Raw genomic sequence first — 24,249 nt, forward strand, 5'->3', positions numbered from 1 at the left:
CCTGGCTCAATCTTTCTGTCTACTTTTCTCTGTCTCTGTCACTCTCTCTCTCTCTCTTTCTCTCACCCCTCCCTCCTCTTCTCCTCTCCACAGTGCCTTTGGCTGTCCCTACTCTGACATCAACATGAAGAAGGAGGCTGTGCTGCCCGACCGTCTGGGCGGCGAGAAGCAGATCACCTTTGTCCCTGTGCACTTTGTCCAGAAGACCAAGAGGCTGTGCACCGCCGATGATCAGGAGGAAGCCACGCCACCCCAGGATGTTCCCATGGAGACCAGGTGAGGGGGTGTGATGTCATTGTGATGACGCGTCAGGGTGGCCTGCTGGCCCTGTTTGAAACGGGTTAAAATTCTTCCTTCCATCCTCACTAATGAAAGCTTTCACCCATCCTGACATGTCAGATATAAGTGACGAGTGGAGGAGGAAGGGATGCATTTTTAGTCTTTAAACACTGTCGGTGTCGCCACCCAACTGAGATTTCTAATTGAAACTGCCTACAGCCTTGGAAGGAGGGAAGACTTGGCTAAATGCAATCCAATGTAATTTAACCATTGTCTCATATTCCACTGAAGGAACCTGATTCTGTTCTAATCTAGCAAAGGAGCAGCTGTCATGACATTTTTACGGCTTTATCTAAAAGGCATAAGAGAGGACCACACGCCACTCTCTGCAAATTCCAAGGTTACAATGTTTCCGTCAAACGGTGGAGTCGGAGACGAGGCAGATCACGTGTTGTTGACTTCTCTGTCAGATACGTTTTTAAGGTGAATTGCATTTCCCCACGTGTCCACAGCAGATACATAAGTGTTTAGAATCAGAAGTGTTTGGTGAAACGCCGACTCCGCACCGCTGATCGGCTTAGTTTACACGCTGCTCAGAGGGATTTTCTGCAATTGCATTGGGTCTGCTCCATTCATCTAGGCCCGGTCGGGCTGTGGATGGCTAGCCTGCCAGGGTTTACAGTAGGAAGCTTTTCAAGTCTAATAGCCTAACGGGAGCCGAGCCGTGATGGACAGTTTTAATATAAAACAAACTCGATTATCAACTCCGAGGCGTCTTTAATGTTTCGGATGTAATGTCAGATTAAAATTTCATTTGTTGGGCTGTTTCGAGAAGCTAATTAAAGTAATGCTGTGTTTGTGATATGATTTGGAATGGTGTCAAGTTGTGGTACCTGCCAAAGACTGTAAGAGTAGGCTGTACTAGTGGTTACTCATGAGGATGTTTATGTTCAAGGTCAGCATTTGTTTTAGTGATTATCGATCGCTTACAGTACGTGAAAATGCTTCCTTAAATGTTTATTTTATTATCTCTGGTCTGGGTGTATAGTACAAAAGCAAGACCATTGGTAATCCTGCATGCACCTCTCAGTACGGACTACGGAGGCATCTCGCTGTTGGGTGTGTCTAGACACTGTTCTTACAGCATCCGATACAGTTCTGTGTTATTATTCCACTGTAGTACTGACAAAAACATTTGTTCATGCTATGGCAACACTGCAACGTGTGGTTGTATGAAATTGAGCCCATATCCTTGTCTTTAGCAGAGAGCATCCTCACCTGAACTTCATGCCCCCTGTTAAACACACATGTTGATTTTAAATAATTCAAATCAACTATATGTAGACGCCCCACATCTCCTCTAAGGCTATTTGCAGTCCCTATTGATTTTCTGCTTGTGTAGCTGTCTTTCTAATGTTTATCCTCCCATTCTCTCTACATCATTCACTCTCTCCCTTTTTATCCTCTCTCTCCCCTGCCCACTCACCCTCTCGATCTCTCCCGTTTTATCCTCTCTCTCCCCTGCCCACTCACCCTCTCGATCTCTCCCGTTTTATCCTCTCTCTCCCCTGCCCACTCACCCTCTCGATCTCTCTCTCTCTTATCCTCTCTCTCTCTCTCTCTCTCTCTCTCTCTCTCTCTCTCATCCTCTCTCCCCCTGCCCACTCACCCTCTCGATCTCTCTCTCATCCTCTCTCTCCCCCTGCCCACTCACCCTCTCGATCTCTCTCTCATCCTCTCTCTCCCCCTGCCCACTCACCCTCTCGATCTCTCTCTTCATCCTCTCTCTCCCCCTGCCCACTCACCCTCTCGATCTCTCTCTTATCCTCTCTCTCCCCTGCCCACTCACCCTCTCGATCTCTCTCTCCTTTTTATCCTCTCTCCCCTGCCCACTCACCCTCTCGATCTCTCCCGTTTTATCCTCTCCCTCCCCTGCCAACTCACCCTCTCGATCTCTCTCTTATCCTCTCTCTCCCCCTGCCCACTCACCCTCTCGATCTCTCCCGTTTTATCCTCTCTCTCCCCTGCCCACTCACCCTCTCGATCTCTCCCTTTTTATCCTCTCTCTCCCCTGCCCACTCACCCTCTCGATCTCCCTCTCACTTTTTATCCTCTCTCTCCCCTGCCCACTCACCCTCTCGATCTCTCTCTCCCTTTTTATCCTCTCTCCCCTGCCCACTCACCCTCTCGATCTCTCTCTCCCGTTTTATCCTCTCTCTACCCTGCCCACTCACCCTCTCGATCTCCCTCTCACTTTTTATCCTCTCTCTCCCCTGCCCACTCACCCTCTTTATCCTCACTCACCCCTCCCTCTCCCACTCTTTCTTTCTCTCAAATGTTTATCCTCACTCACTCACTCTCTCCCCTCCCCATGTCTCTCTCTCTCTCAGGGTAATGCTGTCGGGGTACGAGGGGGCTGCTCGCCTCAGAGGTCGCCCCCCAGCCAACCCCCTGGTGAAGAGAGAGCCCAGGGAGGAACCAGTCACGGCTCAAGGACAGAAACTGCTTTCTCTGGGGAAGAGAGGCCGGCTACCCAGCAGGTAGACTGTACACTACACCTCAGGCCATAAGACTCTTTTTTGTGTGACCTTTATTCAACTGAGCAAGTCAGTTAAGAACAAATTCTTATTTACAATGACGGCCTACACCGGCCAAACCCGGACGACGCTGGGCCAATTGTGCACCGCCCTATGGGACTCCCAATCACAGCCGGTTGTGATACAGCCTAGATCCGAACCAGTGTGTCTGTAGTGACGCCTCTAGCACTGAGATGCAGTGCCTTAGACCGCTGCGCCACTCGGGAGCACTGTTAGACTACTGAGCTATCCAAGCTGTTCTGAGCTGGCCTGATTATGTATCTATGCTGCAAACGACAACGTGAAAGGAATATTACAAGTCAGCACTGTATGGTTCGGGTCAACACAATATGTGCAAATGGTATTGCTATATCTCCATACTCTCAGCAGGTCAAAGGTGTGAGGCCATCCGATCTCCCTACCGTGCTGGGAGAATATGAGGTAGTGCGGTTTCACTACTCTGCATCTTCGGATAAGACCGGTTACTCTGGTGAACCATAGTAGCTGTTGACCACGTTGTTAGGATATGTACAACAGATGATTTTGATTTTTGAGTGAGAGGAGGTCATTACTGAGCTGAATTTCTTGAAATTAAATCCGTTTTTTTTATTTTTGTTTGTAAATAGGAGGTCTGGTCATTTGTACTGTACAGTATCTTCCAAATGGCAGCCATTTTGAATTGTACTTTTGTGCGTCGGTATCTCCTCCCAGTTCAATTTCCTCCTCTGTCAATATTATATGAAAGCATTAGGCATCTCATCTTATAGCACCACCTGCATCTCCTCTCTCTGAGTCAGTGTGGGACTGCTCTGCGTCTCCGTCACATCGGTCTCTGTGCTTTCTAGCAGGGCCTTTTTATACAGCTGCTTGTGCTGCCACCCGGCTTTTAGCGAGGCTCCCTGGGGCTGTTGCCGGTGGGGTTGACAGGGTGTTGATGCAGGGGCACTGATCCAGAACTGGCCCTGGGCTACACTGGCTCCACTCGCCTCAGTCTGTCTCTGTGGTTGGAGTGTGGTCAGAGCACTTCGATGCTGTGCAGATCCCAGAGACACGAGTAGGGATGCGGAGGCCAGGGACCTCGCCATACGATACTTCCCATGATACTTAGGTGCCGATATGATCCTCACGATTCTATATGTATCCAACATATTGCACACTATATGTCTTCTGCAGAGAGAAAATTAGTTTTGATCAGTCAGGGATATAAAAGTGCTGTAAACATGATGGCTGACTATATAAAAAGACGATGGAGAACAAGATATAAAATGAACAATACTGGCGCAGGTACAGCCGACCAGCGCTAGCTAATGAGTTTGAGTCAAAGTATTGATTTTATAATATAATATCATCCAAAATAAAATTGTAACATGTAACTCTATCGATTTTTTTTTCTTCCCCTCCGTCACTAAATACGAGGCATTTGTTTATACACACACACACACACACACACACATGTAATGCTTGATTGATTCAATTACACCTCCAATCTCCCTAATCCCACAAAACCTATTTTAAATTAGAACACATCCCTACTGTATCTGCAGTATTGATTCAAGTCAAACCAAATATTACCCCAAGACATTTCTAGCCAAAGTGTACACAATCATCAATTCATAACAGAAATGGCTACAGATCCCTACAGATTGTGTTTTCATCCCTTTCCCTACCTCTGCCACTATGATTTACCCTCTCCTGTCAGCAGACTGATGTGGTATGGGAGAGACATCCCCGCCTCGTCCAAAGCTCATGTAAACGCAAATGCTCTGTCATTACAGAGCCGTACTGTCGCAGATGTTACCTGAGAGAGCAGGAGGGAGGGAGGGCACAATAATATCATATAGAGCAAGCAGATTATAGAACCCTGCATCCTAGTGAGATTGATATTTAATGGTTTTCCCCTCATACAGCCCGCACTAGCCAGGCACACACTAGCCAGGTTCTCCTGTTGTTGGGGCTAGACAGGTTCTCATGTTGTTGGGGCTAGACAGGTTCTCATGTTGTTGGGGCTAGACAGGTTCTCATGTTGTTGGGGCTAGACAGGTTCTCATGTTGTTGGGGCTAGACAGGTTCTCATGTTGTTGGGGCTAGACAGGTTCTCATGTTGTTGGGGCTAGACAGGTTCTCATGTTGTTGGGGCTAGACAGGTTCTCATGTTGTTGGGGCTAGACAGGTTCTCCTGTTGTTAGGGCTAGACAGGTTCTCCTGTTGTTGGGGCTAGACAGGTTCTCATGTTGTTAGGGCTAGACAGGTTCTCATGTTGTTAGGGCTAGACAGGTTCTGCTGTTGTTGGGGCTAGACAGGTTCTCCTGTTATTAGGGCTAGACAGGTTCTCCTGTTGTTGGGGCTAGACAGGTTCTCATGTTGTTGGGGCTAGACAGGTTCTGCTGTTGTTGGGGCTAGACAGGTTCTCCTGTTGTTGGGGCTAGCCAGGTTCTCCTGTTGTTGGGGCTAGCCAGGTTCTCATGTTGTTGGGGCTAGCCAGGTTCTCATGTTGTTGGGGCTAGCCAGGTTCTCATGTTGTTGGGGCTAGCCAGGTTCTCATGTTGTTGGGGCTAGCCAGGTTCTCCTGCTGTTGGGGCTAGACAGGTTCTCCTGTTATTAGGGCTAGACAGGTTCTCCTGTTGTTGGGGCTAGACAGGTTCTCATGTTATTAGGGCTAGACAGGTTCTCCTGTTGTTGGGGCTAGACAGGTTCTCATGTTATTAGGGCTAGACAGGTTCTCCTGTTGTTGGGGCTAGACAGGTTCTCCTGTTATTAGGGCTAGACAGGTTCTCCTGTTGTTGGGGCTAGACAGGTTCTCATGTTATTAGGGCTAGACAGGTTCTCATGTTGTTGGGGCTAGACAGGTTCTCATGTTGTTGGGGCTAGACAGGTTCTCCTGTTGTTGGGGCTAGACAGGTTCTCCTGTTGTTGGGGCTAGACAGGTTCTCCTGTTGTTGGGGCTAGACAGGTTCTCCTGTTTTGGGGCTAGACAGGTTCTCATGTTGTTGGGGCTAGACAGGTTCTCCTGCTGTTGGGGCTAGACAGGTTCTCCTGTTATTAGGGCTAGACAGGTTCTCCTGTTGTTGGGGCTAGACAGGTTCTCATGTTGTTGGGGCTAGACAGGTTCTCCTGTTGTTGGGGCTAGACAGGTTCTCATGTTGTTGGGGCTAGACAGGTTCTCCTGTTATTAGGGCTAGACAGGTTCTCCTGTTGTTGGGGCTAGACAGGTTCTCCTGTTTTGGGGCTAGACAGGTTCTCATGTTGTTGGGGCTAGACAGGTTCTCCTGCTGTTGGGGCTAGACAGGTTCTCCTGTTATTAGGGCTAGACAGGTTCTCCTGTTGTTGGGGCTAGACAGGTTCTCCTGTTTTGGGGCTAGACAGGTTCTCATGTTGTTGGGGCTAGACAGGTTCTCCTGCTGTTGGGGCTAGACAGGTTCTCCTGTTGTTGGGGCTAGACAGGTTCTCCTGTTGTTGGGGCTAGACAGGTTCTCCTGTTGTTGGGGCTAGACAGGTTCTCCTGTTGTTGGGGCTAGACAGGTTCTCCTGTTGTTGGGGCTAGACAGGTTCTCATGTTGTTGGGGCTAGACAGGTTCTCCTGTTGTTGGGGCTAGACAGGTTCTCCTGTTGTTGGGGCTAGACAGGTTCTCATGTTGTTGGGGCTAGACAGGTTCTCCTGTTGTTGGGGCTAGACAGGTTCTCCTGTTGTTGGGGCAAGACAGGTTCTCCTGCTGTTGGGGCTAGACAGTTTCTCCTGTTGTTGGGGCTAGACAGGTTCTCCTGTTGTTGGGGCTAGACAGGTTCTCCTGTTGTTGGGGCTAGACAGGTTCTCCTGTTGTTGGGGCTAGACAGGTTCTCCTGTTGTTGGGGCTAGACAGGTTCTCCTGTTGTTGGGGCTAGACAGGTTCTCCTGTTGTTGGGGCTAGACAGGTTCTCCTGTTGTTGGGGCTAGACAGGTTCTCCTGTTGTTGGGGCTAGACAGGTTCTCCTGTTGTTGGGGCTAGACAGGTTCTCCTGTTGTTGGGGCTAGACAGGTTCTCATGTTGTTGGGGCTAGACAGGTTCTCCTGTTGTTGGGGCTAGACAGGTTCTCATGTTGTTGGGGCTAGACAGGTTCTCATGTTGTTGGGGCTAGACAGGTTCTCCTGTTGTTGGGGCTAGACAGGTTCTCATGTTGTTGGGGCTAGACAGGTTCTCCTGTTGTTGGGGCTAGACAGGTTCTCCTGTTGTTGGGGCTAGACAGGTTCTCCTGTTGTTAAGAGGAGGAACTGTTGGTTAAACCCTTTGTGAAAGATTACCGCATGCCTTGAAGATTATGCAAGTTTCCTGTTAAATAAAAAAGAGAGGTGCCTAAGCCTAAAATTAGGATTGTGGCTGATCCGACTGTATTTGACAAAAACATACATTGGAGTTTGTTATGCAAGACATCTGTATCAATATTCCTGATCTGGCATCTCTCCCTCGTGATGCAGTAAAAATAAAATCCCAGTATGCCTTTATTCTGCAGCAATGCAGCAGTCATATTTTGTCTCCTCTCTATCTTATTCTGACCATAATCTGCTTGAGAAAGGGCGGTAAAGGCATAGAAATTACTCTTTTTTTATGCACAGCATGACTTTCTATAGGATTTATACATCTTTCACGGAATGAGTGCTACATTTTTTTATTTTAAAAGCCTGTTATATTAAATTAAGTGACCTTTTAATATCGACCACATGGAGAATTCAATAAATCGGGTTCATTCAGCATTTTGACATGTCCCTCTGTGTACCCTCTGTGACTTCTATGAAGATTTTAACCCACTTAAGATTCAAAACGTCTCCAAATTTTTACCATCATTATAAAGCGCAAGTTTTTTTGTTGCTTTTACAGAGTAATTTCTGAAGATTATAATGTATTTAATGTGATGAGTGATTCATTTACGTCTGTGCCTCATTTTAAGGTCAACTTTTACGTGAACTGAACTCTTGTTTTAATGTGGTGAAACTAGTCCTTTTAAAATATTCATTTCAAAAGAAACATTGAAAATGTAATAGTGAAACCATAGTGTAAAAGTAGGTGAGCTGGTTCTACTCTTTTTGTCCATTTTGGGGTGTTTTATGATACCCATAGATAGACAGGCTAGAAATGTTTTAGCGATTTCAACATTTTTATGAAGCTCGCATTCAATTGCCCCTCCCTGTTGCATACAACAAGCTTCCATTCCCCCTGTCACAATAGGATTTATGGCTGATTTAAGATGAAATCATCAACTCTGTTAGGGTCAGCCCCGTTTGCTCTTAATGGGCACTTACTATAGTCATTTTTTAACTTAATGGGACTTGATGGGATTTTATATATTTTTTTGAACATATGCTATTTATGACAGCGTACAAATTAGGTGAAATCAAATGTTTGTTTTTTTACCAAGTTACACTTCTCAAAAGGTACAGAATTGGTAGAACCACCCTCATTCATGTGTTTGTTTACATTTAAAAAAAAAGGAATATATAATGAATCCTTGATTAGTTTCCTGGGCCGTCCTACAGGAAGTCCTACCACCTCGCCCTCTTTTCGTCTCATTAATCGTTCAATGTTTGTCGAGTCAACTTTAAATTGGGGAGAAGAGACCCCTCGAGAATTTTAAGTAATGAACTTGCTGCTCTTTGAGCTGATTTGCATATTATGAAACATCAACAAACTATTCCTCTGGGATGGTGTTTGCTCAACTTGGCTGATCCTCAAGGTTATTTCTGTCTCTGGCCAGTCTTGGAAATACTGACATTTCTTCCATGGGAACTGCCTTTAGTGCCTCGATTTCAGGCTCAATTCAAAAGTACAGCTGCTACTGTACATGATGTATTTACTGTAACAGTCAAAAGTTTGGACCACTCATTCAGGGGTTTTTCTTTATTTTTACTATTGTCTACATTGTAGAAATATATCAAAACTATGAAATAACACATATGGAATCATGTAGTAACCAAAAAAGTGTTAAACAAAGTAGCCACTCTTTGCCTTGATGACAGCTTTGCACACTCTTGGCATTCTCTCAGCCAGCCTCACGAGGAATGCTTTTTGAACAGTCTTGAAGGAGTTCCCACATATGCTGAGCACTTGTTGGCTGCTTTTCCTTCACTTTGCAGTCCAACTCATCCCAAACCATCTCAATTGGGTTGAAGTCTGGTGAATGTGGAAGCCAGGTCATCTGATGCAGCAATCCATCACTCTCCTTGGTCAAATAGCCCTTACACAGCCTGGAGGTCTGTTGGGTCATTGTCCTGTTGAAAAACAAATGATAGTCCCACTAAGCGCAAACCAGATGGGATGGTGTATCGCTGCAAAATGCTGTGGTAGCCATACTGGTTAAGTGTTTCCTTGAATTCTAAATAAATCACTGACGGTGTCACCAGCAAAGCACTCCCACACCATCACACCTCCTCCTCCATGCTTCACGGTGGGAATCACACATGCGGAGATCATCTGTTCACCTACTCTGCTTCTCACAAAGACACAGCGGTTGGAATCAAAAATCTCAAATTTGGACTCATCAGACGAAAGGAAAGATATCCACCGGTCTAAGGTCCATTGCTCGTGCTTATTGGCCCAAGAAAGTCTCTTCTTATTGGTTTCCTTTTAGTAGTGGTTTCTTTGCAGCAATTTGACCATGAAGGCCTGATTCATGCAATCTCCTCTGAACATTTGATGTTGAGCTGTGTCTGTTAGTTGAACTCTGTGAAGCATTTATTTAGGCTGCAATTTCTGAAGCTGCTAACTCTAGTGATCTTATACTCTGCAGCAGAGGTAACTCTGGGTCTTCCTTTCCTGTGGCGGTCCTGATGAGAGCCAGTTTCATCATAGTGCTTGATGGTTTTTGTGACTGCACTTGAGGAAATGTTCAAAGTTCTTTACATTTTCCGTATCGACTGACCTTAATGTCATAAAGTAATGATGGACTGTTATTTCTCTTTGCTTATTTGAGCTGGTCTTGCCATAATATGGACTTGGTCTTTTACAAAATAGGGCTGTCTTCTGTATACCACCCTACCTTGTCACAACACAACTGATAGGCTCAAACAGATTAAGAAGGAAAGAAATTCCACAATGTACTTTTAAAAGGCACACCTGTTGATTGAAATGCATTCCAGGTGACTACCTTATGAAGCTGGTTGAGAGAATGCCAAGAGTGTGCAAAGTTGTCATCAAGGCAAAGGGTAGCTACTTTAAAGAATCTCAAATATAAAATATATTTTTGATTTGTTTAACACTTTTCTGGTTACCACATGATTCCATATTTTTTATTTCATAGTGTTGATGTCTTCACTATTATTCTACAATTGTAGAAAATAGTAAAAATAAAGAAAAACCCTTGAATGAGTAGGTGTGCCCAAACCTTTGACCGGTACTGTATGTAGTGTTAGAATCTGAAGTAGAGGTCGACCGATTAATTAGGGCCGATTTCAAGTTTTCATAACAATCGGAAATCGGTATTTTTGGACACCGATTTGGCCGATTTTAAATTTTTATTTATTATTATTTTAAAAAACAAACATTTTTTACACCTCTATTTAATCTTTATTTAACTAGGCAAGTCGGTTAAGAACACATTCTTATTTTCAATGACAGCCTAGGAACGGTGGGTTAACTGCCTTGTTCAGGGGCATAATGACAGATTTTTACCTTGTCAGCTCGGCGGGATTCAATCTGGCAACCTTACAGTTAACTAGTCCAACGCTCTAACCACCTGATTGCATTGCACTCCGCGAGGAGCCTGCCTATTACGTGAATGCAGTAAGCCAAGGTAAGTTGCTAGCTAGCATTAAACTTATCTTTTAAAAAACAATCAATCAATCATAATCACTAGTTAACTACACATGGTTGATGATATTACTAGTTTAATTAGTGTTTCCTGCGTTGTATATAATCTATGCAACGCAGGGGGATGATTTAACAAAAGCGCATTTGCGGAAAAAGCACAGTCGTTGCGCGACTGTACCCAACCATAAGCACCAATGCCTTTCTTGAAACTCCCCATCCCGGATCCGGGATCGTGACTAAAGCCTCAGGCTCATTAGCATAATGCAACGTTAACGATTTCTGAAAATCGCAAATAAAATGAAAATAATGCGCCTACTCTCAAGCTTAGCCTTTTCTTAACAACACTGTCATCTCAGATTTTCAAAATATGCTTTTGAACCATAGCAATTCACTAATTTGTGTAAGAGTATGCTAAGCTAGCTTAGCATTTTGAGTAGCATTTAGCAGGAATATTTAACATTTTCACAAAAACCAGATAACCAAATAAATAAAATCATTTACCTTTGAAGAGCTGTTTTCAATGAGGAGACTCTCAGTTACATAGCAAATGTGCAGTTTTTCCTGAAAGCGTCTTTGTGTAGGAATAAGTCTCCGTTTTGTACATCACATTTGGCTGAAACGAAAGCGAAAATTCAGTCACCTACAACGTCAAACTTTTTCCAAATTAACTCCATAATATCACCGAAACATGGCAAACGTTGTTTGGAATCAATCCTCAAGGTGTTTTTTCACATATCTCTTCATTGATATATCGTTCGTGGAAGCCTGCTTTCTTCTCTAAATTTCATGGAAAAATACTTGCAGCTGAGTTTTGCGCACCAAGGCTGGCGCAGGACACCGGGCGGACACCTGGTAAATGTGGTCTCTTATGGTCAATCTTCCAATGATATGCCTACAAATACGTCACAATGCTGCAGACACCTTGGGGAAACGACAGAAAGGGCAAGCTCGTTCCTCTCGCATTCACAGCCATATAAGGACACAATGGAAAACGGAGCCTCAAAAATCCTGCTCATTTCCTGGATGCCGTCTCATCTTGGTTTTGCCTGTAGCTCACGTTCTAGGGCATGCACAGAGAATATCTTTGCAGTTCTGGACACGTCAAAGTGTTTTCTTTCCAAAGCTACCAATTATATGCATAGTCGAGCATCTTTTTGTGACAAAATATTGCGTTAAAGAGGCACGTCTTTGTATCCAAAAATGATATAGCGCCCCCAGAGTTTCAACAGGTTAAAATCAATACATAGAAGTATATATTTTTAAACCTGCATATTTAGCTAAAAGAAATCCAGGTTAGCAGGCAATATTGCGTTCATTGCACGCAGAGTCAGTGTATATGCAACAGTTTGGGCCGCCTAATTTGCCAGAATCTTACGTAATTATGACATAACATTGAAGGTTGTGCAATGTAACAGGAATATTTAGACTTATGGATGCCACCCGTTAGATAAAATACGTAACGGTTTCGTATTTCACTGAAAGAATAAACGTCTTGTTTTTGAGATGATAGTTTCCGGATTTGACCATATTTATGACCTAAGGCTCGTATTTCTGTGTGTTATTATGTTATAATTAAGTCTATGATTTGATAGAGCAGTCTGACTGAGCGGTGGTAGGCACCAGCAGGCTCGTAAGCATTCTTTCACACAGCACTTTCGTGCGTTTTGCCGGAAGCTCTTCGTTGTGCTTCAAGAATTGCATTGTTTATGACTTCAAGCCTATCAACTCCCGAGATTAGGCTGGCGTAACCGATGTGAAATGGCTAGCTAGTTAGCGGGGTGCACGCTAATTGCGTTTCAAACATCACTCGCTCTGAGACTTGGAGTGGTTGTTCCCCTTGCTCTGCATGGGTAATGCCATGCATTAGTATTGCCTGCTAACACTGCTTCGAGGGTGGCTGTTGTCGATGTGTTCCTGGTTCGAGCCCAGGTAGGAGCGAGGAGAGGGACGGAAGCTATACTGTTACATTGGCAATACTAAAGTGCCTATAAGAACATCCAATAGTCAAAGATTGATGAAATAGAAATGGTATAGAGAGAAATAGTCCTATAATTCCTATAATAGCTACAACCTAAAACTTCTTACCTGGGAATATTGAAGACTCATGTTAAAAGGAACCACCAGCTTTCATATGTTCTCATGTTCTGAGCAAGGAACTTAAACGTTAGCTTTCTTACATGGCACATATTGCACTTTTACTTTCTTCTCCAACACTTTGTTTTTGCATTATTTAAACCAAATTGAACATGTTTCATTATTTATTTATATTTTTGTATTATATTAAGTTAAAATAAGTGTATTGTTGTAATTGTCATTATTGCAAATAAATAAAATAAAAATTGGCCGATTAATCGGCATCGGCTTTTTTTTGGTCCTCCAATAATCGGTATCGGCATTTGAAAATTCATAATCGGTCGACCTCTAATCTAAAGTAGGCTTGTTTCATACCTGTACTGCAGGGCTCACCAATCTCTCCTCGGTCAAGATCAGTTTCTGAGTCCAAAAGCAAGCCAAAAGCAAACCTACCGCCAACAGTGCTAAATAAGTAAGCAAGGCTGTATCGGCTCTCTCGTCCGCCTCCAGTTGGAACTGTATTGAACGGACATCCCTCCTGGCATCACCGGTTGACTGTGGGGAGAGTGGATCAAAACGGGGGCAATGTGTCTGAAGCTTTAGCCTCGCCCTTGTTCTCAGACACCAACGGGCTTAGAGGAGCAACAACATCCCCTACAGGGGTAGTAGGCTCAGGCAGAGGTAAAACAAGCACCTGCTCTTCCAACAAAACATTTAACACCAGTTGCTTAACCTCCGCTTTAACTTAACTCTGCGGAATCGATACAGAATAATGGTCAGCCAAGGTCAGTAAATCAACTCGACGACATTTGTCGAAAACCTCCCACGTAGGGTTATCCAAAAAGCATTTCAAATCAAAAGTATCCATTTTGAACAACTACACAATAGCCAACAAATTGCAAACACTAATGCTACATAAGCTATGACGCTCAACACTGAACTAGACCACTATAACACGAGCGGCATTGGTGTCCGTAAAGACAGATCCCGGACGAGATCTTATGGAGAGAATGCGTTCGACCGGTTTGGTGACCACTGCTGTACTGTATGTGCTGTAGCCAACTCTTCTTTCAGAGCATTGCATGTCATACTGCACACTAACTCCAAAACATTTGTACGGAACATTTTGACAGTCAGGCCATTCTCAAAGCCATTGTAACACAGTATATGGCTTTTCTGCATGAGCCTGACTACCCAGGCCATATCTCTCTGGTCCAACTCTGCGCCCACTTGCGTTTTATTTCTTTTCCACGATGAGTCTGGATTTTCTTTCCTCCCCAACGTCTTGTTTAATGCGAATACATTCTGACTGGTCCCACAAACCGATGGGTTGGGCCAGAGCCGGCCTACACAAATCATGAATTAAGACATTGGCTTTGACACTCTGATTGGTTAGAGACGATCCAATCACAACGACCCTAATTTTGACATTAGCACAAACGACTTCAGGACAACAGTTTTCAGACTAAATGTATGGAGCGGTCGATATAGCAGCGGAATTAAATTCAGGATGAGTCATCATGCAATTTCTGCACATTAATTGGCCAACTCAAAATGTTATTTCTTACTGTGGGAATTTAAGGTTAGGCCACTCTAAAATCTTTTGGGATTAAGTAACCAATTCAAACGGTAAAATATTTTCACTATCTCACTTTATTATTGAAGACGTAAGTCCCACACTAGAAGAGGTGGCAATACAGTAGTCTGAAGGTCTGATTTGAAATACTTTCAGTAGTTCTCAATAGTTTGCACTGCATGTTTACATAGGAGATAGCAGTCCAGCAATTATTTTTCACATCATTTTCAGAAATGATCTACTCACAAACAGCAGGGTTTAACATTTCCTTTTCTGTGTGACATTTGCAGTAGATTTGATTGGGGATTCAGTTATGGTCTCTGACTACTTCTAGATCTGTCAATATCCTCTTGTAGAAGTAACGTCATCCAGGAAGAAGGGCAGAGGCTCAGTATAATCTCCTTTAAATCACTGTCTGACAGGAGATGACAATGAGGGAACTTTTCCGAAGTGGAGCAGATGGGTGTTATGCCTTTTGGAGGATATGCATTCAAAGATATGCTCCATAGACTCATGCTCCATAGATTTACTAAGACAGACATTCCTATTTAAGTCAATGTCATCATGTGTATATAGACGTGTCCTTTCTAGTTATGCTACAGTGATGCGGCCCTCTAATCTCAATTGCTCCACCAGATATATTCAGGCCAGGCATCATGCATTCATTCTACTGCCTCTGAGGATGTAATTGAAGACGTTTCGCAGCTAAATGACAAGAAGAGAGAATTTTGCAGTAGCCGTAACTTTTTGAAAGCGTGCACCTGTATGATGTGTTGCTGTAGATTGTCCACAGACACCTTGGTCCAGGTCGTTCTCGTTGAGAAAACTGTCCCACTTTAAACCATGTCCATCTTATAAAGGCTTCATAAGCACTAAGCACTACGTAAATGCCAAGAGTATGCAAAGCTGTCGTCAATATAAAATGTATTTTGATTTAACACTTTTTTGGTTACTACATGATTCCATGTGTTATTTCATAGTTTTGATGTATTCACTATTATTCTACAGTGTAGAAAAAACAGTAAAAAAAAGAAAGAAAAGACCCTTGAATGGGTAGGTTTGTCCAAACTTTTGACTGGTACTGTAAGTATTCAGACTCTTGGTTTTTCTTTTTTCTCTGACATACACTGTCAACTGTGGGACCTTTTTATATAGACAGGTATGTGCCTTTTCAAAATCATGTCCAATCAATTGAATTTACCACATATGGACTCCAATCAAGTTGTGGAAACATCTCAAGGATGATCAATGGAACCAGGATGCACGTGAGCTCCGTTTCAAGTTTCATAGCAAAGAGTCTAAAATATATTTTTTATAAATTTGCCCAAAAATCTTAACCTGTTTTTTGCTTTGTCATTATGGGGTATTGTGTGTAGATTGAGATTTGTTGTTGTATTTAATCCATTTTAGAATAAGGCTGTAACATAACAGTGAAAACATAGTGTTCTGAATACTCCGAATGTACTGTATAGCCAAGTTATCCTTACGCATTGTCTAAAGTTTAAGTTTACGTACACTTGGGTTGGAGTCATTAAAACTCGATTTTCAATCACTCCACAAATGTCTTGTTAACAAACTATAGTTTTGGCAAGTCGGTTAGGACATCTACTTTTCATGACACAGGTCATTTTTCCAACAATTGTTTACAGACAGATTATTTCACTTATAATTCACTGTATCACAACTCCAGTGGGTCAGAAGTTTACATACACTAAGTTGACTGTGCCTTTAAACAGCTTGGGAAATTCCCAAAAATTATGTCATGGCTTTAGAAGCTTCTGATAGTCTAATTGACATCATTTGAGTCAATTGGAGGTGTACCTGTGGATGTTTTTCAAGGCCTACCTTAAAACTCAGTGCCTCGTTGCTTGACATCATGGGAAAATCAAAAGCAATCAGCCAAGACCTCAGAAAAATAATTGTAGATCTCCACAAGTCTGGTACATCCTTGGGAGCAATTTCCAAACGCCTGAAGATACCACGTTCACAATGAGCACTATTCCCAGACCTATCATTACTGTAACCTCCGCACCAGACACAGATATTTATCTCTGTCAAGAGAACATTGCCCATTGATGTACAGAAGATTGTTCGATGGTACAATGGTGTTAATGCTATATAGCCGTTGTACTTTTATAGTGGGATGACTTATTATATCATGGTGAAATACTTCGATGTAAGCCATCCCAGGTTTACAAGAGGAGGTGACATCGTACGTCAACTAAAACGAAGCGAGGCATTCTGGCTCCTTAGACCAGTGGTCAAGTCGATCTCCTTATTTCTTAATCGATCGCTAACATTTCTGTAAAAAAAACACAGATTTTTAGTCTCGGGCTGTTGGGTGGTAGGTGCAGCCAATTCAGCTGCCCTGCGTGCCGGGTAGGTAAACTGTTTCAATTCCATGTGTCTGAAGGTACAAACTCTGCCTTCCTGGTGGGCTTGGAGAGGAAATGAAGTGCACTATGCCAGACAGCTGGCCAGTCGGATGTCTCCGATTTACCATTTCTGCAGTAACTAGCAGGCATAAAAGAAAGCTACAGCAAAGTTGATACTGTGACATTTTAAAACGGTTTAAAACCATGACTAGAGAGACTGTCAACGAATACAGCAAAGAGCTGCTGTTTAAGTTCTTACTCAGCATTGTCAATACTTTGTTTTCAACACTTTTATAATCCTTAAAATCCACGTTCTTCCTATTTCCACTCAGCGCTACAACAAGCACTGCAGCAGTAATGAATGAGTAGGAACGTGTCTCTGTAGGCTTGTGTTATTATTAGCGGCTTGGGTCTTTTTTAATATCAAGGAATATTTCACTTTCTCTGTTCATAGGAGTAATAACATGAATTTGTGCGTGAGGCAGAAATAATGCAGTGCTACTCGAGTTTCGCCATCAGCTGGTAGACAGTGTCCCTTTTTGGTCAGTGTCAGTGGAGGAAAGGGAGAGCGGAGGGGATGTTGAGAGACGGACCCTCAGTCTGCTGCTCTCTCCCTCCCTCCACTGAGACTGACCTTCAGATGCAGGCACCACCAGCCCAGTAAAATAAAAAGCTAATTATTTAAATGTATGCTCACTCAGCTGTGTAATAAGTAATACAACAATGGATCTATTACCGGTGTGATCATATAGCCTACCTCAAATTTTAAAATATACAATTTTTTAAATCCCCAAAAAATGAATTGACGGGTAAATTCCAGTAAAGCCAGTATGCTGTGATAATGTATTGGACCTATAGCTTACTGCACAAACATCATTGTTACAGTACTGTTTTTAATTGGTTTATGTTGCACAGGCTTACCGTTTTATAGTCATGTTAATAAAACATCAGAGCGGTAGATCTCGGCTTGCATTTTGACTCAGAAAGTGATCTTGACTCAGAAAATGTTGGTGACCACTGTGGGGCTAAACAAGGATATTTCACTGTCCTCATTCTATAATGTTGTTGCCTTTATTTTGAGGGTCTCTGTGTATCTCCAGATTCACTGACATCCAAATATCACCTATGTATATTTTTACACGGCCTATTGATTAACCAGACACACTGTTTACCTTTTTTTATTAGTATTATTTTGTGCAATTTACCTTATTATTTTCTTATTATTGTCTCAATGGGCCACCATACATAGGAGCTAAGTGCCATGGTCAGGTCACTCTGAGGGAAACGTCAGCTTAATGTCGAAACACCAGTCAGGTTTTTATCCTTGACAATGGATTAAAGTGAGCTAAAAGAAATCAATCTGCTTGTTTTGTTAAGTGATCCAACTCCTTTCTGCCTTGAATAAGTCCTTTTGGAAGGTTTTCTTGGTAAGGCCTCCTCATCATGGTGATATACTGTACTTTGATGTAAGCCATCCCAGGGGGATATTCACTCCTTTGTTATGACCTAAAAGCAGGTCCTCTTCAATGCTGGCCCTGTAAGTGAATTGCTTCCTCTGTAAAATAATATTTTTTTTTCCTCTTTCTCTTTTGCTTTCTTTCTCTTTCTCTCTCTTTTCCCCTTTCTCTCTTTCTCTTCTCTCCAGACTCACAACTAAATATCTGCGAGTCAAAGAAGAGGACGAAGAGATTGACTTGAATAGCATGATCGAAGGTAAGGCATGATTTGACCATTTCCAGCTTTCTCCCCCTCCTCCTCATTGAGTGGGCTGAGTTTCAATTGAAACAGCTGAGGTAGATGGTTCACAGGTTGTCGTTAATTGGTATTAGTGATGTGCTGTCATCATTTGGATGCGTTCCCTCGCTTCGCTGGCTCTCTGGAGTATCATATGTTCATATGATGCAAAACGCGTCACAGCGATTGTATTTGTGCTTGTACGAGGAATAGCTCAGATACACATGAAAACATGTTACACACAGACACACACACTTAATCCTGTGCTCTGTTGTACCACTGGACGGGGTCAGAATGCCCTTTTTCAAGTTAAGTCTCATCACCAAAAGCGATTCAGCCAGTGACTGGTTTTAATTGTATAAGCAGCTTGCCTGCTGCATAGCATTTGAAAGGTAGTTCCTCTCTACGAAGATGGCTGGTTTTTTGCCAACAAGCAATATACATCACTGGAGGGTCGGAGACCCAATTTGACGTGAGGTATTAGATGTCAGTGACGGTTGTTACGGGGCAATTTCTCTGTGAAATTGGTCGTTTTCATGTAGAAAGGCAGTATTAGTCATGAGTCACTGGATCACCTGGCCCCGCAATCACTCATTTTGATTACTGTGAGCACATGTGTAATTGAGTTCAAGAGTGGTTCAAAACCTAAAGTAAAGCGCAAACCTTTAGATACAGGGCATTCAGAAAGTATTCCAATCCCTTGACTTGTTCCACATTTTGTTACGTTACTGCCTTATTCTAAAATGGATTAAATTGGGTTTTTTTCCCCCCACATCAATCTACACACAATACCCCACAGTGACAAAGCAAAAACAGGTTTTTATAATCTTTTGCAAATTGATAAATTATTAAACTGAAATATTACATTGACATAAGTATTCAGACCCGTTACTCAGTACTTTGTTGAAGCACCTTTGGCAGCGATTACAGCCTCGAGTCTTCTTGGGTATGAAGCTTGGCACACCTGTATTTGGGAGTTTCTCCCATTCTTCTCTGCAAATCCTCTCAAGCCCTGTCAGGTTGGATGTGGAGTGTCGCTGCACAGCTATTTTCAGTACTTTTCAGAGATGTTCGATCAGGTTCAAGTCCGGGCTCTGGCGGCTGGGACACTCAAGGACATTCAGAGACTTTTCTCGAAGCCACCCCTGCGTTTTCTTGGCTGTGTGCTTAGGGTCGTTGTTTTGTTGGAAGGTGAACCTTCTCCCCAGTTTGAGGTCCTGAGCGCTCTGGAGCAGGTTTTCATCAAGGATCTCTCTGTACTTTGCTCTGTTCATCTTTGCCTCAATCCTGACAATTCCTTCGATCTCATGGCTTGGTTTTTGCTCTGACACGCACTGTCAACTGTGGGACCTTTATATAGACAGGTGTGTGCCTTCCCAAATCCTGTCCAATCAATTGAATGTACCATTGAATTTACCATTTGCAAAAATGTCTAAACCTGTTTTCACTTTGTCATTATGGGGTATTGTGTGTGTGCAACCGTGCTTCTACACCTGCATTGCTTGCTGTTTGGGGTTTTAGGCTGGGTTTCTGTACAGCACTTTGAGATATCAACTGATGTACGAAGGGCTATATAAATAAATTTGATTTGATTTGTGTATATTGATGAGGGGACATTTTTAGAATAAGGCTGTAACCTAACGAATTGTGGAACAAGTCAAGGGGTCAGAATACTTTCCGAATACACTGTAGGTTTTTCTTTTCACTACTCTGCAATTTTGAGGCCCAACAACATCTAGATTCCTTCATCGGATAACTTCATTGATTGTTATGAATTGGTGGGTGGTTTCCATGGCAAACAGAGCCTACGACCCATTTTGAATCGCAGTCAGCAGGAGAGAAGTAGGGGGGACACACAGGGAGGGTTAGTGTGTATGTGCACGTGTGCCTTTTTCTTTGTTAAGCTGTCAGTTTCTACCAAGGAAAAAGAAACACAGCGTCGCCTGAATGGAGCCCTTTTCAGGCCGAGTGCATTTCTCCTACGGCCTATCAGAGTGCGATACTAATTTTAGCTCCCGCGACAGCAGCCCTTCCTGTGAGGATGATAAGAGGAGGGGAAAGAGCTCTAGGTGTGACGACAGAACGCATTACTGCCACGGCCGGAGCAGCTGCCAGCCAGACCACCCACACACACACAGAGAGCCAAACACACACATATAGTAAACACACACACACAGAGAGCCAATCACACACATATAGTAAACACAAACACACACACACACACAGAGCCAAACACACACATATAGTAAACACACACACACAGAGAGCCAAACACACACATATAGTAAACACACACACTTTCACACACACCACACTCGCCTTACCTCCAGGCCACAAGGCCCCAATTGTTTCTGCCATGGGTTTGTTCTCTGCTGCCTCACTGAACTGAACAAACTGATCCTTACTCTACTGTGGAGGATTGATTCTGGGGCCTGGATTTAATTTAGTACATTCTGTACTGACAATGTGATAAGATGGGGAGAGATCAACACACAAAGAGAAATTAAACTGAAGAATACGCAGGAATCTCATACTTCTCACTCCCCGCAGCAGAAATGCCCATTCTTGTCATTTGTTTCCTCTTTTGACATTTTTTGTTATTTTTCTCATTGGCTGTAGGATGGCAAGTTGTCAGAACAGAATAGACTTGCTGGGTCACCCCACCCTTGGACTCTCTCATAGCTGAAATCCCTTCTGAAAGGGTCAGATGTGACAGACTGTGATACAGTGACAGGTGTGAAGGTAGTGTTTGGTTGTTGTTAGGACTACTTTAGTCACTTTGATTCGGCCGTGACTAGAGAGGGAGAACGGGAGAGAGTGATGTGTGGTGGAGCCCCGCCCGTTGCCACCGACAGGTGACAGACCGCAGAGGGCACGGAGATGCAAATCGTCTCCTCCTCTTCTAGTTCTCCTCTCCTCACCTCCTCTGTTCTCCTCTCCGTTCATCTCTCCTCACCTCTCTCTGTTCTCCTCACCTCTTTCTGTTCTCCTCTCTCCGTTCGGGAGGTGACCGAGGCTCTGTAAGGTCACTTTTACAGAGCTACAAAGTTCCTCTGTCGAGATGGGAGAACCTTCCAGAAGGACAACCATCTCTGCAGCACTCCACCAATCAGGCTTTTATGGTAAAATGGCCAGACGGAAGCCACTCCTCAGTGAAAGGCACATGACAGCCCTCTTGGAGTTTGCCAAAAGGCACCTAAAGGACTCTGACCATGATAAACAAGATTCTCTGGTTTGATGAAATCTAGATTGAACTCTTTGGCCTGAATGCCAAGTGTCACGCCTGGTGGAAACCTGGCACCATCCCTACGGGGAAGCATGGTGGTGACAGCATCAGGCTGTGGGGATGTTTTTCAGTGGCAGGAACTTGGAAACTAGTCAGGCTCGAGGGAAAGATAAACATGGCAAAGTACAGGGAGATCCTTGATGAAACCTGCTCCAGAGCGCTCAGGACCTCAGACTGGGGCGAAGGTTCACATTCCACCATGACGACCCTAAGCACACAGCCAAGACAAACCAGGAGTGCCAAGCTTGTAGCGTCATACCCAAGAAGACTCAAGGCTGTAATCGCTGCCTTAGGGGCTTCAACAATGTACTGAGTAAAGGGTCTGAATACTTATGCAAAAAACTCTACAAACCTGTTTTTGCTTTGTCATTATGGGGTATTGTGTGTAGATTGATGAGGGGAGAAAACTATTTAACCCAATTTAGCATAAGGCTGTAATGTAACAAAATGTAGATAAAGTCTAGGGTTCTGAATACTTTCTGAATGCACTGTATATACTGTAGCTAATTAATGATTGGTTATGCATAGTAAGCTTCTAACATAGGCTTTGTCTCTTGCACAATACGCAAGCACCTGAGCTCCGCTGGCCTCTCCTTTCAAAAAAATGCTCCTTAGCTCTTGGAATCCCATGCAGGAAAAGCTAGACTAGAATAGCTTGCTGGACATAAATAAATAAATAATTTTAGCATTTCTTAAACCAATAGATTATTCGAAGTGGAACGCAATCACTTTTTGTTTGTTTGTTGCTGATTGTTAAATACAGCAGCCAATAGAACTCACGCGTAGTTTGAAAGAAGAGCGAACGGCTGTAGGATATAGAAGTTATTTATTCAGACCCATAGCCATTCAATCTTCTTAAAGAGAAGTGAAAGCCTTCTGCATCTAATTCTAGTCCTATATTATTCAAGGATGTCATTAGAACGATGAAGATAAGGACAACGAAATGTATTTCATTTAACTGTTGAAAGCAGGGAATGAATGAAGCAACAATAGAGAAAGAGGAGGTAGGCTAATAACAGGGGAATTATGAAAGGTAGGCTATATATATGCGTCAGCCTACTAATTATAAATAGGCCCTATTATATTTCAAAATTAAAATCAAATTCGCTAGCCTATACACTTGTAACTTCGTAGGCCGCATGTGTTGCACCAGAATGGCATGTTCTCTTTTGCTTTATCATGGTTTGAACGATGTGTGTACTTCCTGTCCATATAATACAGTACAGTAATGCAGTTTACACCAAAAATATTAGCCTGCTGGAGCTAGTTTCCTTTATTTACCAAAGATAGCATATAGCTAGCTATATCTACGGGCTTTTTCTGTCATGTGCAATGTGCAGTATCCCATATCATGTATGTATTGGATAACGGCACAATCATATAGGCTTTTTTGGGCTTATTAAATGTTAATGTAGGTTCTCATTGAATGTATTTAATATAGGGCTCATCAGGCTCAGGTAGCATCAGTTTAGAATTGTCATGCTGATCAAATCTCTAAACAAATCCAGACACTTATATGCTTTATAATGCTTTCGAATGGCTCTTCCGATTTTGGTGGGAAATATCGGGCTAACCGGGAGAAAAGTGATTTATTCTCGGTAAGGAACATTTCTAAAATACTGGGAAAATATTCAACCCTGTAAGCAGCTTCAGACTTAGGATGATGTGAAACTTTCCTTTTTATTCTAAGAGTTTTGTTTGCCCATCTGTGACCGGCCGCCTCGATTCGGTCTTATTTTTGCAAAATTTGAAATAGTGTTTTTTACAATGGATAAAAGTAGAGACTCCAAACTACAAAATGTTATATCATACACTGCAGTTGAGGAACAATGGGACATAATTCTGCTTTGAAAGTGAATTAACTTGTAACCCTTCTTCTGAGAAAATGGCCCTTGAATGTTTTGGTACCTTACTGGAGAGCTCTTCTTTGTCTACACCCATTTGGCATCCTTCACACTCTCTTAAGCATTAGCCCCACCCATCTCTTTAAGGATTCACATGTGAGGCAATGTGGTAAACACCTATATCAAATAAAATCAACATTTATTTGTGACTTGCACAGGATACAGAAGGTGTAAACAAAGGGTACACTGTAGTGGTTACTTGCATAGTAGCAATATCAAAATGGAAAGTTTTTATAAATATTTTACCATTATTAGATAAGGCTTACCCCGATACCTTTGTCGAAATTGATGGGTCATGTGAAGTAAACGCTGTAACTACCCCCAAGCCACACCTAGCTAAGTGGATGGGTCACTATTGTCAATACATGTACACATGTTCATGAAATGAAATAGATGGTCGTATTCACCCCCAGACACACCTGGTTAATTTGATGGGTCATGTAATAATCTGGCCAATGTGGAGTCTTTTGTTTAGACATGTAGATAGCTACCTAGCTAAACAATGACCCGGCATAATCCCAACTCATACTACTACCAAGTTCAAACATTGTCATAGCTGTAGTATGAATCTGCAGGTAGCTAAAGCTAACAAACTAGGTTCAACTAGCAATGCAAATGGATTTCTGATTCAAATAATATTACTACACAGATCATACACGTAACGTTAGCTA

At 42.9% G+C, this 24,249-nt stretch overlaps 1 protein-coding gene across 3 annotated transcripts in view; it reads left to right on the forward strand.

The window, feature by feature from the left end:
• LOC135522895 (lethal(3)malignant brain tumor-like protein 4) overlaps positions 1–24,249 on the forward strand; it is a 127,422-nt gene that overhangs the window by 66,444 nt on the left and 36,729 nt on the right. For all 3 annotated transcript variants that reach the window (XM_064949575.1, XM_064949577.1, XM_064949576.1), the window contains 3 exons: positions 94–276; positions 2,670–2,819; positions 18,300–18,367. In XM_064949575.1, the coding sequence (XP_064805647.1) occupies positions 94–276; positions 2,670–2,819; positions 18,300–18,367 (401 nt within the window). The remainder of the gene's footprint in view (positions 1–93; positions 277–2,669; positions 2,820–18,299; positions 18,368–24,249) is intronic.

Source organism: Oncorhynchus masou, chromosome 30, assembly GCF_036934945.1.
Source record: "Oncorhynchus masou masou isolate Uvic2021 chromosome 30, UVic_Omas_1.1, whole genome shotgun sequence".
NCBI lineage: Eukaryota > Metazoa > Chordata > Actinopteri > Salmoniformes > Salmonidae > Oncorhynchus > Oncorhynchus masou.